General features: G+C 47.2%; 1 protein-coding gene across 1 annotated transcript; it reads left to right on the top strand.

Annotated features, from left to right (window-relative positions):
- The first annotated feature begins 3,646 nt into the window (after positions 1 to 3,646).
- On the top strand, positions 3,647 to 12,474 carry LOC120024213 (protein kinase C and casein kinase substrate in neurons protein 1-like). Its single transcript, XM_038968410.1, has 9 exons — positions 3,647 to 3,706; positions 5,861 to 6,017; positions 6,528 to 6,763; positions 6,918 to 7,073; positions 8,816 to 8,991; positions 9,118 to 9,238; positions 9,401 to 9,567; positions 11,062 to 11,270; positions 11,958 to 12,474. The coding sequence occupies exons 1-9, from the start codon at positions 3,647 to 3,649 to the stop codon at positions 12,065 to 12,067; spliced, it is 1,392 nt and encodes a 463-aa protein (XP_038824338.1). The 3' UTR covers positions 12,068 to 12,474.
- The last annotated feature ends 4,900 nt before the right edge of the window (positions 12,475 to 17,374 follow it).

The following is a 17,374-nucleotide window of genomic DNA, read 5'->3' as shown; positions in this document are numbered from 1 at the left end:
ACCCGAAGCCCTTTTTGTATTTCAACCAAAGCCGTGCTCATGTTTTGTCTGGGGAGAAACTGCATTTTGAAGTCTGTATCGCTCTCTTTCTCTCTCTCGTTTTCCCTCTCTCCTACTCCCAATTGTCAAGTATTTTTCCAGCCATTAGTTTAGGACGGCTGAGGTGACCCAAATACCCATGCAGTGCCCCCCCCCCCCCCCCCCCCCCCACACACTCTAAAGCAGAGCCCTCTATTGTCTCTCCCAGGCAGCGTCACTAAGCCTTCGTCCTCGGGAATGGCTTAAAATATTTGTATTTTAATTTTGCCCTTATTTTACCATGTAAGTTGACTGAGAACACATTCTCATTTACAGCAACGACCTGGGGAATAGTTACAGGTCGTTGCTGTAAATGCGACATACAGGTCTTGGTTTGGTGAAGATGTGTTATTGTTATTGGGCTCGCAAGGGGCGCAGCGGTCTAAGGCACTGCATCTCAGTGCAAGAGGTGTCACTGCAGTCCCTGGTTCAAATCCAGGCTGTATCCCATCCAGCTGTGATTGGGAGTCCCATTGGGCGGCGCACAATTGGCTCAGCATCGTTCGGGTTTGGCCGGGGTAGGTTGTCATTGTAAATAAGAATTTGTTCTTAACTGACTTGCCTAGTTAAATAAAAGTTTACATTTTAACAAATTAAAATACATTGTTTTTGTTGGTAGCAGACTGCCATCAAGGTGATTGCATGGCTGATGAGGGGTTGCTGTATCGGATGTGAAAGAGACATCCGGTCGCTCTCTTGGAGTACAATCTGGAAGTTGTAGGCTCTACTGCCATAGGCATTACAGAATATGATATTTGCCTTGATTAAGGACTCAACCAGCAAGCCGGTGGTCTCTCTAGCCACAACACCGTTAGTGGAAACCATTCTCCATACTAGCATGTTACCCTTTCTACTTAGCGCTGTGTTAATATTAGAGACACTAATGTTCACGTTTGAGCATGGATAGACTGTTATTTTGTTCTGAGACAAATCATTCCTCATGGAGTCTGAGGTGTTTTTTAATGTCATATTGGTCACATGTTGCGTAAACAACAGTGAAATCCTTACTTACGGGCCCTTTCCAACAATGCAGAGAGAAAAACAGAACAAGTATGGAAAGATAATAACACAAGAAATAAATCCACAATCAGTAACAATAACTTGGGGTACCAGTACCAGAACAAAGGGAGGGTTGCTGTACCAGGACCAGAACAGAAGGAGGGCTTCTGTACCAGGACCAGAACAGAGGGAGGACTGCGGAACCAGGACCAGAATAGACGGAGGGCTGTTGTACCAGGACCAGAACAGAGGGAGGACTGTTGTACCAGGACCAGAACAGAGGGAGGACTGTTGTACCAGGACCAGAACAGAGGGAGGACTGCGGAACCAGGACCAGAATAGACGGAGGACTGCGGAACCAGGACCAGAATAGACGGAGGACTGCGGAACCAGGACCAGAATAGACGGAGGACTGCGGAACCAGGACCAGAATAGACGGAGGGCTGTTGTACCAGGACCAGAACAGAGGGAGGACTGCGGAACCAGGACCAGAATAGACGGAGGGCTGTTGTACCAGGACCAGAACAGAGGGAGGACTGTTGTACCAAGACCAGAACAGAGGGAGGACTGTGGAACCAGGACCAGAATAGACGGAGGGCTGTTGTACCAGGACCAGAACAGAGGGAGGACTGTTGTACCAGGACCAGAACAGAGGGAGGACTGCGGAACCAGGACCAGAATAGACGGAGGGCTGTTGTACCAGGACCAGAACAGAGGGAGGACTGTTGTACCAGGACCAGAACAAAGGGAGGGTTGCTGTACCAGGACCAGAACAGAAGGAGGGCTTCTGTACCAGGACCAGAATAGACGGAGGGCTGTTGTACCAGGACCAGAACAGAGGGAGGACTGTTGTACCAGGACCAGAACAGAGGGAGGACTGTTGTACCAGGACCAGAACAGAGGGAGGACTGTTGTACCAGGACCAGAACAGAGGGAGGACTGTTGTACCAGGACCAGAACAGAGGGAGGACTGTTGTACCAGGACCAGAACAGAGGGAGGACTGTTGTACCAGGACCAGAACAGAGGGAGGACTGTTGTACCAGGACCAGAACAGAAGGAGGGCTTCTGTACCAGGACCAGAACAGAGGGAGGACTGCGGAACCAGGACCAGAATAGACGGAGGGCTGTTGTACCAGGACCAGAATGGAGGGAGGGCTGTTGTACCAGGACCAGAATGGAGGGAGGGCTGTTGTACCAGGACCAGAATGGAGGGAGGGCTGTTGTACCAGGACCAGAATGGAGGGAGGGCTGTTGTACCAGGACCAGAATGGAGGGAGGGCTGTTGTACCAGAACAGAGGGAGGGCTGTTGTACCAGGACCAGAGCAGAGGGAGGACTGTTGTACCAGGACCAAAACGGAGGGAGGGCTGTTGTACCAGGACCAGAACGGAGGGAGGGCTGTTGTACCAGGACCAGAACGGAGGGAGGGCTGTTGTACCAGAACAGAAGGAGGGCTGCTGAACCAGGACCAGAACAGCGGCATGGCTGTTGTACCAGGACCAGAACGGAGGGAGGGCTGTTGTACCAGAACGGAGGGAGGGCTGTTGTACCAGAACGGAGGGAGGGCTGTTGTACCAGAACGGAGGGAGGACTGTTGTACCAGAACGGAGGGAGGGCTGTTGTACCAGGACCAGAACGGAGGGAGGGCTGTTGTACCAGAACGGAGGGAGGGCTGTTGTACCAGAACGGAGGGAGGGCTGTTGTACCAGAACGGAGGGAGGGCTGTTGTACCAGGACCAGAACAGCGGCATGGCTGTTGTACCAGAACGGAGGGAGGGCTGTTGTACCAGAACGGAGGGAGGGCTGCTGAACCAGGAACAGAACGTAGGGAGGGCTGTTGTACCAGGACCAGAACGGAGGGAGGGCTGTTGTACCAGGACCAGAACGGAGGGAGGGCTGTTGTACCAGGACCAGAACGGAGGGAGGGCTGTTGTACCAGGACCAGAACGGAGGGAGGGCTGTTGTACCAGAACGGAGGGAGGGCTGTTGTACCAGAACGGAGGGAGGGCTGTTGTACCAGAACGGAGGGAGGGCTGTTGTACCAGAACGGAGGGAGGGCTGTTGTACCAGAACGGAGGGAGGGCTGTTGTACCAGAACGGAGGGAGGGCTGTTGTACCAGAACGGAGGGAGGACTGTTGTACCAGAACGGAGGGAGGGCTGTTGTACCAGAACGGAGGGAGGGCTGTTGTACCAGAACGGAGGGAGGACTGTTGTACCAGAACGGAGGGAGGGCTGTTGTACCAGAACGGAGGGAGGGCTGCTGAACCAGGAACAGAACGTAGGGAGGGCTGTAGCTTCTGTTGCTTTCAATCATCAGTTGTCTCACATCTGTTTGAACTAATGTTTACACAGATTAAGAAGGACAACTTTAACAGTTTTTTTCAATTCCCACAGCAAATCTCTGAAATGGCCTTTCGCTGTATTTTTTGTAGTTTGGATGAAAGCAACTGACCACATTGTATTGCTATTATTAATTATCCTCTTTCTTCTCCCCTCAGTGCCTGAAGACCAAGACTCTGCTGCAGACTCCCAAAACCTCCTCACGTCCTCTCTGCCAAATCTAGGATCATGTCGGGGGCCTATGACGAGTCGGCCAGCCAGGAGGATGCCACAGACAGCTTCTGGGAGGTGAGAACAGACCACACCTGTTTGGAGATATATTAATATGTAGTCAAACATGTATCCCTTTCAGTGGAACTGGGATTTGAACCAGCAACTCCAGGTGTCCACACTTTGCTGGCACTGCGTCACCCTCTTTTGGCTTTGCAGCAGAGCTGGCAGCGTGACAGGCCGCTGACTAGGGCTACTGATGTGGAGGGATTGTGTGTGTGTGCCTCAGATGGAGCGATAGCCTGCTCCTCCACGTCCCCCAGGACCAAGCTCTGCTCTATGGGGGATCTGTCTTTCTGACTCTGTAATTGACTCCTGGACCACCTGAAGGCACCTCAGACTCTGGGCTCCTTTAAAAATGGCCGAAACCCTTTAGGAAGGCTTTCTGTTAGATATAGAGTAGCTGTGTTCCTTGTTGTCCTTTCCCCTTGTCAGCTGTGTACTTTGTGTCAGTGTCCATGTCTAGCTGTGTCCTTTTCTGTCTATGTCTCTTGTTTTAATTTATTTTATTGTACCTCACTGTAGCACTTTGAGACAGTTTTTCAATGAAAAGCAAGTTATAAATTCAATGTATTATTGTTATTATTCTTATTTTAGCACCACTAGCCCCTACCATCCCCTATACTCTTGCTCTTCCCAGGCATCAAGTCCCATCCTGCAGGCTAGGGGGGAGTCCCTCTTAGGGTGGCACGACAATGATCACTCATTAAGGAGACACTGACACCACCGTTCTTAAGGTGGCACGACAATGATCACTCATTAAGGAGACACTGACACCACCGTTCTTAAGGTGGCACGACAATGATCACTCATTAAGGAGACACTGACACCACCGTTCTTAAGGTGGCACGACAATGATCACTCATTAAGGAGACACTGACAATACCGTTCTTAAGGTGGCACGACAATGATCACTCATTAAGGAGACACTGACAATACCGTTCTTAAGGTGGCAAGACAATGATCACTCAGTAGGGAGACACTGACAATACCGTTCTTTTTATTTTTATTTTTTTTCTTCTTTTTTTAAAATTTTTGATCCCCTTTTCTCCCCAATTTTTCGTGGTATCCAATCGCTAGTAATTACTATCTTGTCTCATCGCTACAACTCCCGTACGGGCTCGGGAGAGACGAAGGTCGAAAGCCATGCGTCCTCCGAAGCACAACCCAACCAAGCCGCACTGCTTCTTAACACAGCGCGCCTCCAACCCGGAAGCCAGCCGCACCAATGTGTCGGAGGAAACACCGTGCACCCGCCCCCCTCGGTTAGCGCGCACTGCGCCTGGCCCGCCACAGGAATCGCTGGAGCGCGATGAGACAAGGATATCCCTACCGGCCAAACCCTCCCTAACCCGGACGACGCTAAGCCAATTGTGCGTCGCCCCACGGACCTCCCGGTCGCGGCCGGCTGCGACAGAGCCTGGGCGCGAACCCAGAGACTCTGGTGGCGCAGCTAGCACTGCGAATACAGTGCTCTAGACCACTGCGCCACCCGGGAGGCCCACAATACCGTTCTTAAGGTGGCACGACAATGATCACTCAGTAGGGAGATACTGACAATACCGTTCTTAAGGTGGCACGACAATGATCACGCAGTAGGGAGACACTGACAATACCGTTCTTAAGGTGGCACGACAATGATCACTCAGTAGGGAGACACTGATAATACCGTTCTTAAGGTGGCACGACAATGATCACGCAGTAGGGAGACACTGACACCACCGTTCTTAAGGTGGCACGACAATGATCACTCAGTAGGGAGACACTGACAATACCGTTCTTAAGGTGGCACGACAATGATCACTCAGTAGGGAGACACTGACAATACCGTTCTTAAGGTGGCACGACAATGATCACTCAGTAGGGAGACACTGACAATACCGTTCTTAAGGCGGCACGACAATGATCACTCAGTAGGGAGACACTGACACCACCGTTCTTAAGGTGGCACGACAATGATCACTCAGTAGGGAGACACTGACAATACCGTTCTTAAGGCGGCACGACAATGATCACTCAGTAGGGAGACACTGACACCACCGTTCTTAAGGTGGCACGACAATGATCACTCAGTAGGGAGACACTGACACCACTGTTCGTGGAACGCCACATTCTTAAGGTGGAATGTTTTGAATGTAATTGAAATGCCTCTCATTCTGGTACCTATGAAAGGTGGGGAACTATAAGCGTGCTGTGAAGCGGATTGATGATGGCCACCGGCTCTGCAATGACCTGATGAACTGTATACAAGAGCGAGCCAAAATCGAGAAGGCCTACAGCCAGCAGCTGACCGACTGGTCTAAGAGATGGAGACAGCTGGTGGATAAAGGTACGAGGGGAGAAGGGGAGACACACCCAGCAGCTCACTGTGGATTGGAAGAGTTATATTGCCATCTGTAGGAGCATGCTTTCTTTTTATAAACTCTTTCTAGTTTTGTCATGGAGTTCAGCGAATGCAATGTGCAGGATATTCATTGAGTCATAGAGTAATACTTCCATCTGTTTCTCAACATGCTAATGGACCTCCCCCTTCTTCCTCTAACCCTAACCCTCTTCTCCTTCTCCCTCTAACCCTAACCCTCTTCTCCTTCTCCCTCTAACCCTACCTCTTCTCCCTCTCCCTCTAACCCTGACCGTCTTCTCCTTCTCCTTCTCCCTCTAACCCTGACCGTCTTCTCCTTCTCCCTCTAACCCTGACCGTCTTCTCCTTCTCCCTCTAACCCTAACCCTCTTCTCCTTCTCCCTCTAACCCTGACCCTCTTCTCCTTCTCCCTCTAACCCTGACCCTCTTCTCCTTCTCCTTCTCCCTCTAACCCTACCTCTTCTCCCTCTCCCTCAGGGCCCCAGTACGGCAGTGTGGAGAGGGCCTGGGTGGCAATGATGACCGAGGCTGAGAAGGTGAGTGAGCTGCACCAGGATGTGAAGAACGGACTGCTCAACAATGACTTTGAGAAGGTGAAGAACTGGCAGAAGGACTCCTACCACAAGCAGATGATGGGAGGCTTCAAGGAAACCAAAGAGGCAGAGGAGGGCTTCAAGAAGGCCCAGAAACCATGGGCCAAGAAGCTCAAGGAGGTGAGGGGCAACCACCTGAACTACTGTACACTTGAGCATTGCCGAATCAGAACATGCACCACGCTCTGCTGTAACCTTGAAGTAGTTTGCATTCAAATGATACCTCCAAAAGTGTAAATATCCTTCAAAAATATACCATATCTTCTCTCCTCAGCTTGAGACTGCCAAGAAGACGTACCACCTGGCGTGTAAGGAGGAGAAGGTGGCGTCCAGCAGAGAGGCCAACAGCAAGGCAGACACCTCAGTCACAGCCGACCAGCAGAAGAAGCTCCTGGACAAGGTGGACAAGTGCAAGCAGGACTCTCAGAAGGTGAGCTATCCAGACCCCTACTGCCCAGACCCCTACTCCCCTGACCCCTACTGCCCAGGCCCCTACTGCCCAGGCCCCTACTGCCCAGGCCCCTACTGCCCAGACCCCTACTCCCCTGACCCCTACTGCCCAGACCCCTACTGCCCAGGCCCCTACTGCCCAGGCCCCTACTGCCCAGGCCCCTACTGCCCAGGCCCCTACTGCCCAGGCCCCTACTGCCCAGACCCCTACTGCCCAGACCCCTACTCCCCTGACCCCTACTGCCCAGGCCCCTACTCCCCTGACCCCTACTGCCCAGGCCCCTACTGCCCAGGCCCCTACTGCCCAGGCCCCTACTCCCCTGACCCCTACTGCCCAGGCCCCTACTGCCCAGGCCCCTACTGCCCAGGCCCCTACTGCCCAGGCCCCTACTGCCCAGACCCCTACTGCCCAGGCCCCTACTGCCCAGGCCCCTACTGCCCAGGCCCCTAATGCCCAGGCCCCTACTGCCCAGACCCCTACTGCCCAGGCCCCTACTGCCCAGGCCCCTACTCCCCAGGCCCCTACTCCCCAGACTCCTACTGCCCAGACCCTCCACTGCTCACCCTCCTCTTCCTCCGTCTCTTCATGATAGGGAGGCATCTCATCCTATTGCCATTAATAGTTCCAGGAGTTTTTCTTGACCATGCGTCCTGACCAGATCTTGGCCCAATGATTATCTATTCACTAGTATAGTGAAGGGGTTCCCAAACATTTACACTCAGGCCCCCCTTCCAGCATTGGGGAACATCCCGCTCCGCCCCCGGTGCGAGCTTGCCACACCTATTTCTATGGGCACAAGCACTGTTCATGGCTCAAACTGTTCACAGCCCTCTTGTAGACTTATCTCCTGCAAAATGACACATTTGGCCATGTCTCATGTGATATGTGAGTGACTTAAATGTAACAACAAAATCGATGGGCAAAAAAACCTAGCTAGAAAACGTTAGCTGACATGGACTAATTGATCTGGACATTTCTGACAAGTTGTAAATAGCTCTCTAAGGTATGCAATGACTGATGACTGACATAAGTGTGGTGGGGGGGGCGCACATTCTGAAAGGGCTCTGAAACATTTACACACATTCTGAAAGGGCTCTGAAACATTAAAATACATTCTGAAAGGGCTCTGAAACATTAAAACACATTCTGAAAGGGCTCTGAAACATTAAAACACATTCTGAAAGGGCTCTGAAACATTAAAACACATTCTGAAAGGGCTCTGAAACATTTAAACACATTCTGAAAGGGCTCTGAAACATTAAAACACATTCTGAAAGGGCTCTGAAACATTAAAACACATTCTGAAAGGGCTCTGAAACATTTAAACACATTCTGAAAGGGCTCTGAAACATTAAAACACATTCTGAAAGGGCTCTGAAACATTAAAACACATTCTGAAAGGGCTCTGACACATTTAAACACATTCTGAAAGGGCTCTGAAACATTAAAACACATTCTGAAAGGGCTCTGAAACATTAAAACACATTCTGAAAGGGCTCTGACACATTTAAACACATTCTGAAAGGGCTCTGAAACATTTAAACACATTCTGAAAGGGCTCTGAAACATTTAAACACATTCTGAAAGGGCTCTGAAACATAAAAAAATGTAACCCGCTTTGCGGGGGTCAACGGCCCCTCAGCTCTGAACTGTACAGCCTGTGTGGTTGTTTATCCCTGACATGTTATTAACATACTCTCTGTCTGATCTTCACAATGCAGGCTAAGGAGAAGTATGAGAAGGCTCTGGATGAGCTGAGGAAGTGTACGCCCCAGTACATGGAGAACATGGAGACAGTGTTTGACACGTGTCAGCAGTTTGAGGATAAGAGACTGAGCTTCCTCAGGGAGGTGCTGTTAGACATCAAACGACACCTCAACCTCACCGAGAACCAAAGGTATGTCCATACTCACACACACCTTGGCCCACCACCTGGGCACCACCATAATGATACACTACACTGAGTCCAGATGAATGTGTCAGAACAGAGGTGTAACTTCTCTCTATGTCTATCCGTCTTCAGTTACGCCACAGTGTACAGAGACCTGGAGCGCACCATCACCTCTGCCAGTGCACAAGATGACCTGAAGTGGTTCAGCAACAACCACGGCCCTGGTATGCATATGAACTGGCCCCAGTTTGAGGTACACAACCACTTCTTCCCAGTTAGCCTAACAATGCGTGTGTTTAATTGATCGTTTTCAACTCATGGAATTAATTTCAATTCACTTCCTCCATTGACTGAATGGGAAAAACTAGGAATTGACTTGTAACTGTGGCTTGCTCCCTGCCTTCCTTCCTTCCAGGAGTACAATCCAGAGCTCACTCACATGATCAGCAAACGAGAGAAGTCGAAGAAAGGGGCAGACGGTATAATACTGACTAGCGTGACAGCAGCACCGAACCATGTGGCAGCACCGGACCATGTGGCAGCACCGGACCATGTGGCAGCACCGGCTGGAGACAGGGGCAGGTTGGTCTCATAGACAGGGGCAGGTTGGTCTCACAGACAGGGGCAGGTTGGTCTCACAGACAGGGGCAGGTTGGTCTCACAGACAGGAGCAGGTTGGTCTCACAGACAGGGGCAGGTTGGTCTCATAGACAGGGGCAGGTTGGTCTCACAGACAGGGGCAGGTTGGTCTCATAGACAGGGGCAGGTTGGTCTCATAGACAGGGGCAGGTTGGTCTCACAGACAGGGGCAGGTTGGTCTCACAGACAGGGGCAGGTTGGTCTCACAGACAGGGGCAGGTTGGTCTCACAGACAGGGGCAGGTTGGTCTCACAGACAGGGGCAGGTTGGTCTCACAGACAGGGGCAGGTTGGTCTCACAGACAGGGGCAGGTTGGTCTCACAGACAGGGGCAGGTTGGTCTCACAGACAGGGGCAGGTTGGTCTCACAGACAGGGGCAGGTTGGTCTCACAGACAGGGGCAGGTTGGTCTCATAGACAGGGGCAGGTTGGTCTCATAGACAGGGGCAGGTTGGTCTCACAGACAGGGGCAGGTTGGTCTCTCCACCACCACGGTTACCTTCTGTAATAGAACAAACATGCCTTTCTAACATGTAGAGTCACTGTGAGTGTCATCACAGAGACCATTTTCATGTTTTATCAATACTAACAGCAGAATGTATCTATTTTTACGATGTCAGGGGTGTAATAGGCATTGTGCAATAGTAAGTAAGTAAGCCTTGTCCGATGTGTAGTGTGTAAGGGGTTAAATAGTAAATATGCCTTGTGCGAGCCAGAACAGCCCATAGGTGCAATAGGCAATGTATGAATTCTGTGTATGAGATGTTATATCTGTTTTCATGCAGATGACATCAGTTGTTTGCTCAATACTATTTCCTGTTGTAATGGGGGCTAGAACATTTATCTTGTCTAATGTCCAGGAGGTGGCAGCAATGATTCATGTTGATATAAAGTTAACAGTTCATAAATACGAAGCATGCGATGTTATTGCAAACTACAGTATCACTACGATGTCGATAAGGGCAGCCCCCCGCACCTCTCTGATGGGGTTAAATGCAGAATATTTAGGTTGAATGCATTCAGTTGTTCAACTGACCAGGTATCCCCTTTCCCTTTCCAATAACCTGTTGTGAAATGTCACAGTTGTGTTTGGTAATATCTCCACAAGGGCTGTTTAGTGGCCAGAAGATGATGTCACCCAGTTGTTTTAGTATTATTATGTTATTATAGCAGAACAAGAAAGTGGTGGCGGGGCATATACTGTTGCATGTTTTCTCGTGCTGGGTTGACATAAATAAAGAGATCAGCTCATAAAAGTGAAACATCCAGTTTGTGTCTCCAATTCACTCAGCCCTTTCTCCTGTGTGCTGGTCACATGACGACCATGTTGTTGGATAGTGATCCTAGTTACTGGAGGAAGCTTGTGGTGAAACTGTTCTGCAACCGAACAATGATGATGATGATGGTCTATGATGTTGAAACGTCTCCTCCTCCACAGTGTGAGCAGCTCTGATAAGAACCAGGCCTACTCCTCTCAGGACCAGTCGGCAGAGTGGTCAGACGATGAGCAGGCCGCGCCAAACTCCGGCTCAGACACCAATGGGGGTGGGGCCAACCCCTTTGAGGAGGAGTCAGCGAAGGGCGTACGGGTGAAGGCGCTGTACGACTACGACGGGCAGGAACAGGACGAACTCACCTTTAAAGCAGGTGAGCATCCCAACGAGAACTAACATCTCTATTTGGTTGTGATTCTGTGTTTGTCATGTTGTCATGTATCTTTTGAAAATGTTATGCCAAAAAATCTATTTCCCATTTGGGACAATACTGCTACTACTACTGCTGCTATGACTACAACTACTTGTGAACTTTTTAGAAACGGAATCTGTTGATTGGGTACCACAAGAAAGACACTAAATTGTGCACTGAACTTTTCAATTATATTTGTTTTGATATATATGATTTAAAACCAATCATCTAACTAACCCGCAGTAGGATAAAAGGTTTCCAAACATAAAAATCAGTTTTTTTGTCTCATTACCTTTTTCATCCCAAAAAGAAAACAAACAATAGCAACATCCACGGCCCTGGCATGCATATGAACTGGCATCAGTTTGAGGTACAGTTTGCAAAAAGTTGACATACACACCTCAAATTTAACCCAAATTTCAACCAAAAATCAACAACAGAGTTTCAAGGTTTGGTTGATTTCATATTGAATTCAAATTGAATTCATGTTTGTTGATAACTCAATCAAATATCAATCAAAATTATATGTCGATCTGATGTCTCCCTCTCTCCTTCCCTTCCTCTCTCTCGATCTCTCTCCATCTCGCTCTCCCTCTCTCTCTCGCTCCATCTCTCCCTCTCCATCTCGCGCTCCGTCCTTTCTCACAGGAGACAAGCTTACTAAACTAGAAGACGAGGATGAGCAGGGCTGGTGTAAAGGCCTGTTGGACAGTGGCAAGTTGGGTTTATATCCTGCTAATTACGTAGAGCCCATCTAGTTGGGTTCATATCCTGCTAATTACGTAGAGACCATTTTGTTGGGCTTATATCCTGCTAATTACGTAGAGCACATCTAGTTGCTTGGGTCACCCAGACTGAACCGTCCAATCATACTGCACATTGCCAGAGACTTCAAAGCAATGCTTCCCTGTTCCCCCTCTTTGCCCGACCAACCAACACACTGACTGAACAGTCTTTATTTAAACACTCCCCTAGGACCCACATCAGAGAAACCCAGCACCAACATAACCAACACATATCAGCTACAACACTGGGATTGTTACCACAGTCAAACCATGGCAGTATGTGTGTACCAACAACACCACAACACCTACGAGCGCAGGAAAAATATTCTGCCGTGTTCTATTCCAATGTTGTGCTGTGGTTATGATGACATTTACCTGGCAGTATGTAAGTATGTTCCCTCGTAACACTAGTGATATGGTATAGTCAATGGTGCCTGCATAGCCAGAATAAGCTATGCACTGTGCATTGTAAATATTAGCAGATTTTTTTTTTTTTTGCAATCTGGATGCTATGCGAAACTGTACAGTCCTGTTTTTTTTCTTTTTCATCTGTCATTCCATGTAAGGTTTTAAATATGCTGTACAGTACAAAAGATTCTCACTGTTTTTCTATCTTTTCTATGTGAGTTGCTCCTGTGTTGAGTGTTATGCAGTGTTTGGTGTTTTCCCCCTGAAGTCCCCCTGAGCAACAGCAGCAGCATGTCCTACTGGATCACAATAATGACATTTAGCTGCAAGACCCTTGACAAATCACTGTCGAGCAGAGCAGAGCAGTTCTACACTGTTGAGCCTTGTTCAGTGTAACGGTATACAACAGTGTTTCTCTACCCACCGTTGTACCAGGGACTGGTAAGCTATGGTTCCTTGGATGACTGTTTATGTTGAAAACCTGCTCTCAAGATCAGATGAAATCGGTGTCAGTCAGATAAACATCTGATGGACCACTCAGCAATGTCCCAGGGACCGGTGCCCGCCGGACCCAGGATCCTGGGAATGAGAAACACTGGTATAGAATACATACTTTCCCCAAGGCAGCATTGAGTGTACTTGTAGTACCTCTGACCATGTTCCTCATGTGCCTGTAATTTCCTGTGTAATTTCCTGACCTCACTGCTTTCTGGACTCATCACTTCTAGTACCTCTGACCATCTGTTGGGTTTAGGTGTGAGAGCATGTGAACAACAAACCCTTCCTTTTTTCTGGTTACATGTTTACAACAGTGGCTTTTTCGAAGGTTCAAACATTAATTAGCCTACGTGGGCCTCCACAAAGGTTCAGCACAAATACAAAATTGATCCAACACCACCCTACTCCATCAATGGTGACACGGGAATAGGCTTGTCATCAGAAATGGACTGTCGCTGACCAAATTAAAGGAGCCAAAGAAATGTGGGAATATGAGCGAATTCTGGGAATTTGCTGTATGTATGATCACATTTACAGTAACAACCCAACGAGAGCCCCACTTCCCCATGGGAAATACTAGATCCTGTCTCCTCTGGCTCAACACTGTAACCATAACAACTGTTTTTGTTGCCATGGCTTCAGTTTATTATGCAACTTCTATGTCCTGTCTTTTTTATGAATGAAAATGATAAGTCACCTTTAATGTGTCCCAGCTCAGTCTCCACCTTGCTATCTCTGATCTAACAGTCATTGCATGCTCGATCACCATAAATAAGCATTGAATTCTACTGTGAGCTTACTGTACAAATTGACCAAACTTTGTTTATGTTTTTATTCTGTCAGTTGAATCCTAAACATAATCTTATGGAAACTGATGCCAATGATTTGGGTCTCTTAACTGGCAAAATTTTCAATTTTCAATGTTTTTTAACATCTCCAAATAATTGGGAGAATTTGAATCTATACAACACACAATCCTGTTAAATCTTAATCCTTATATTTTGAGCTAGTGAATCAAACAGAATCTTCAGCAGAGATTATACTTGTAATATGTGTGACTGTTATATGACACAGCTATAGTGTTCGTTTCCTTAGCAACCCTGGGAGGTAGTGAAGGCTATAATAGCCTGACTGCTCTCTCAACACAAGAGGTGTGTACTCTTACTGACATGGGGACAAAAAGCTACAGTACAAAGTGCACTGCAAAAAAAGGCAGAAAGTGGAGCCTCCACTGAAATATTGATGAGGAAACTGAATTTTCTGCTGCTAGAAGTTTATTCTGGAGATCTGGGATATATGGCTGTCGGGGGAAATTTTGGGACTGCACACATCCGATTGTGGGGTAAAACACTTTAACCATCAGCTCTCAAAATGAGAGCTCTGAAACACAAGCCTAGCTAACTCCGTAAATGCTTTACCTGAGCCACCACTCATACTCACAACACACACTCTAACAGGGAGAGAAAGAGAGCATGCATATTTAACGATGCATTTACCTTGTATTTTACCTCGTTTTGCGTACTGTATGTAGGGGAACCAGTGGTCGGACATGTGGGAAAGCCCTAGTGGTCTAGAAGTCTGTCTGTTTAGAATAATAGCTATTTACTCTACAAACTGTAGTGCCCGTTCATCTGCATACAACAAAATAAAATGCTTCATCAAAACATTGATATGACTATTGTGATGATGATAGGTACATGCATTCTGTGGATAGAGGGGTGGTATACATCCATTAAAATAAATCCCCGGTGCTGGATCCAAGAGGATAATGTAAAACAAAAAAGTAAATCTGCACCCTTGTATGATGCTCCAAAAATATGCACTCTGTGGACATGTAAACGTGCACTCTTAGAAAAAAGCGTTATGCGGTTGTCCCCATAAGTGAACCCTTTTTGGTTCCATGTAGAACTCTTTTGGGTTCCAGTTAGAACTGTTTTGGAAAGGGTTCTACATGGAAACCCAAAATATTCTACCTGGAACCAAAAGTTTCTTCAAAGGGTTATCCTATGGGGACAGTCGAATAACCCTTTTTGGTTCTAGATAGCAATTTTTTTTCTAAGAGTGTAGTGTCCATTTATGTATACTCTAGACCCGGGGTATTCAACGCCTAACCCTACTAGGTCCGGAGCCTGCTGGTTTTCTGTTCTACCTGATAATGAATTGCACACACCTGGTATCCCAGGTCTAAATCAGTCTCTAATTAGAGGGGGACAATGAAAAAAATGCAGTGGAACTGGCTTCGAGGTCCAGAGTTGAGTTTGGCTCTAGACTATGTGGAGGACCCCATTTAATATGGAACCAGCGTTAAAACACTTTACTTAAAGCCTGGAGATATAGCACTCTACAGCTGATCATTGGCATATATGAGCCTTTATAACAAGTCTAATCATTGTTTTACCTGCAGGCTGTAAGTAAAGTGTTACACAACTCACCACTAGAGGTCATCAGTAAACTTCAGCTCCTACCAGAGTATGTGAGTCGTGCAGACCTGGAACCCGAGCTTGTCCAATTTGATTGGAACTTGGAGCAAGATTCCCCAAGGCTGGAGCTTCAGCCTTCTCGCCCGCTCCAATTTGGCTCCAGTAGCGCTCACTCCACGAGCTCAGGGCATGCCCGCTCTAGCATGCATTTGTAGTCTACTAGTGTGCTGCTAATAGTCCCTTGCTTTAGCTACTGTCATGGAATTCGCTAAATAATTTCATTTAAAAAAACGGATAAAACGCACAGGTGCCAAATCAAGGTGACTTACAAAGATGAGGACCAAGAGCAAGAGGGAGTGTGGTGATGTAGTGGCCACTGTTATGTGTCAAGCTTGGATACTACCTGCTGGTATGGTCCTAAACTGTTAGGTTATAGACCGGATGCCATTGTTCTACCCGCGGGATATCGCAGTTGTTACACGCTGGCTACATGAACATCCACAACTAAAGAATCATTGTGGAACGAGGGGGGTAGATAACTAAGTGTTTCATTGTAGCAAAGTATTTATAAACAAAAAAATATTTTCTCTTAAACGTTTCGTTCATTTTCAATCTATTATCTACACAACAGGCCATAATTGATTTTGGCCCAATAGGCCTGACTTATTCCCACATTCAAGGAGCTTTCCGTTTTGATTTGGTTATTTTGCCTAAAAACCTTTAGGCTTACCTATTGTCACGTTCCTGACCTGTTTTCCATTGTTTTTGTATGTGTTTAGTTGGTCAGGGCGTGAGTTGGGGTGGACATTCTATGTTATGTGTTTCTATGTTGGGTTAAATGTGTTGCCTGATATGGTTCTCAATTAGAGGCAGGTGTTTGACGTTTCCTCTGATTGAGAACCATATTAAGGTAGGCTGTTCTCACTGTTTGTTTGTGGGTGTATGTCGCTGTGTCTGTGTTTTGTTGCACCACACGGTACTGTCTCGTTCGTGCATTCGTTTTTCCTGTTTGTGCGTTCTTCGTTTCATGTAGTTCTCATGTTCAGGTCTGTTTAGTTCATTTTGTAATTTCTAAAGTGTGCTTCGTCATCGTTATTCTTTTCTTTATTAAATTCATTATGTATTCATTACCCGCTGCGCCTTGGTCCGCTCATTCACCACAAGACGACCGTTACACCTATAGATTTTTTTTTTTTTTTAAGTCTGCATCTTTACCCAGCCTGGCAAGAGTGGCCAAATGGGTGTTTAGCATCTCCAGTGGCTCTGCAAGTGTTTAGGGAATATTCTCCGCTGCTGGCCTGCTTTCCAGGCACCATCGCATGAGCCTCAAGCCACAGACTGGCCAGAATGTGGCCACAGACTGGCCAAACAAATATAATTATAAATCAATTCAAAGGCATTTTTCGTTTACTTTGTATTTAATTCTAAGTAAGTTACAGCCTATATGCACAATGTATGGACTACGATGATTTAATACAACGTAATGTTGTCTAAATGCTGCACGCTTTATGTCCATACCAGCCTATTGTGTCGCACTTGCAAATACTTCAAAATACATTTATTTTTAGGCTATAGCCTTGAAATAATTTAAATAATATAGCCTAAATAATTCATTTTCGTTCCTTCCTAGGCCCCCTGTCTGGCTCCTGACCTATTTAGAGTGTTTACAGTACATTCGGGAAAGTATTCAGACTCCTTGACTTTTTCCACATTTTGTTACTTACAGCCATATTCCAAATGTATTAAATAAATAAAAATCCACATAAATCTACACACAATACCCCATAATGACAAAGCGAAAACATGTTTTTAGAAATTAGCATTTATAAAAAATAAAAACAGAAATACCTTATTTACATAAGTATTCAGACCCTTTGCTATGAGACTCAAAATTGAGCTCAGGTGCAAAAAAAATCTGAAGCATTGAAGGTCCCCAAGAACACAGCAGCCTCCA

This window comes from Salvelinus namaycush, chromosome 2 (assembly GCF_016432855.1).
Source record: "Salvelinus namaycush isolate Seneca chromosome 2, SaNama_1.0, whole genome shotgun sequence".
NCBI lineage: Eukaryota > Metazoa > Chordata > Actinopteri > Salmoniformes > Salmonidae > Salvelinus > Salvelinus namaycush.
This window is presented reverse-complemented; position numbering and strand designations above follow the sequence as displayed.

Coding starts and splice junctions, on each gene's coding strand:
- LOC120024213 (XM_038968410.1), top strand. CDS start 3,647: ATGTCGGGGGCCTATGACGAGTCGGCCAGCCAGGAGGATGCCACAGAC. Junction 7,074..8,815: donor GCAAGCAGGACTCTCAGAAG/GTGAGCTATCCA, acceptor TTCACAATGCAG/GCTAAGGAGAAGTATGAGAA. Junction 9,568..11,061: donor CCGGCTGGAGACAGGGGCAG/GTTGGTCTCATA, acceptor CCTCCTCCACAG/TGTGAGCAGCTCTGATAAGA.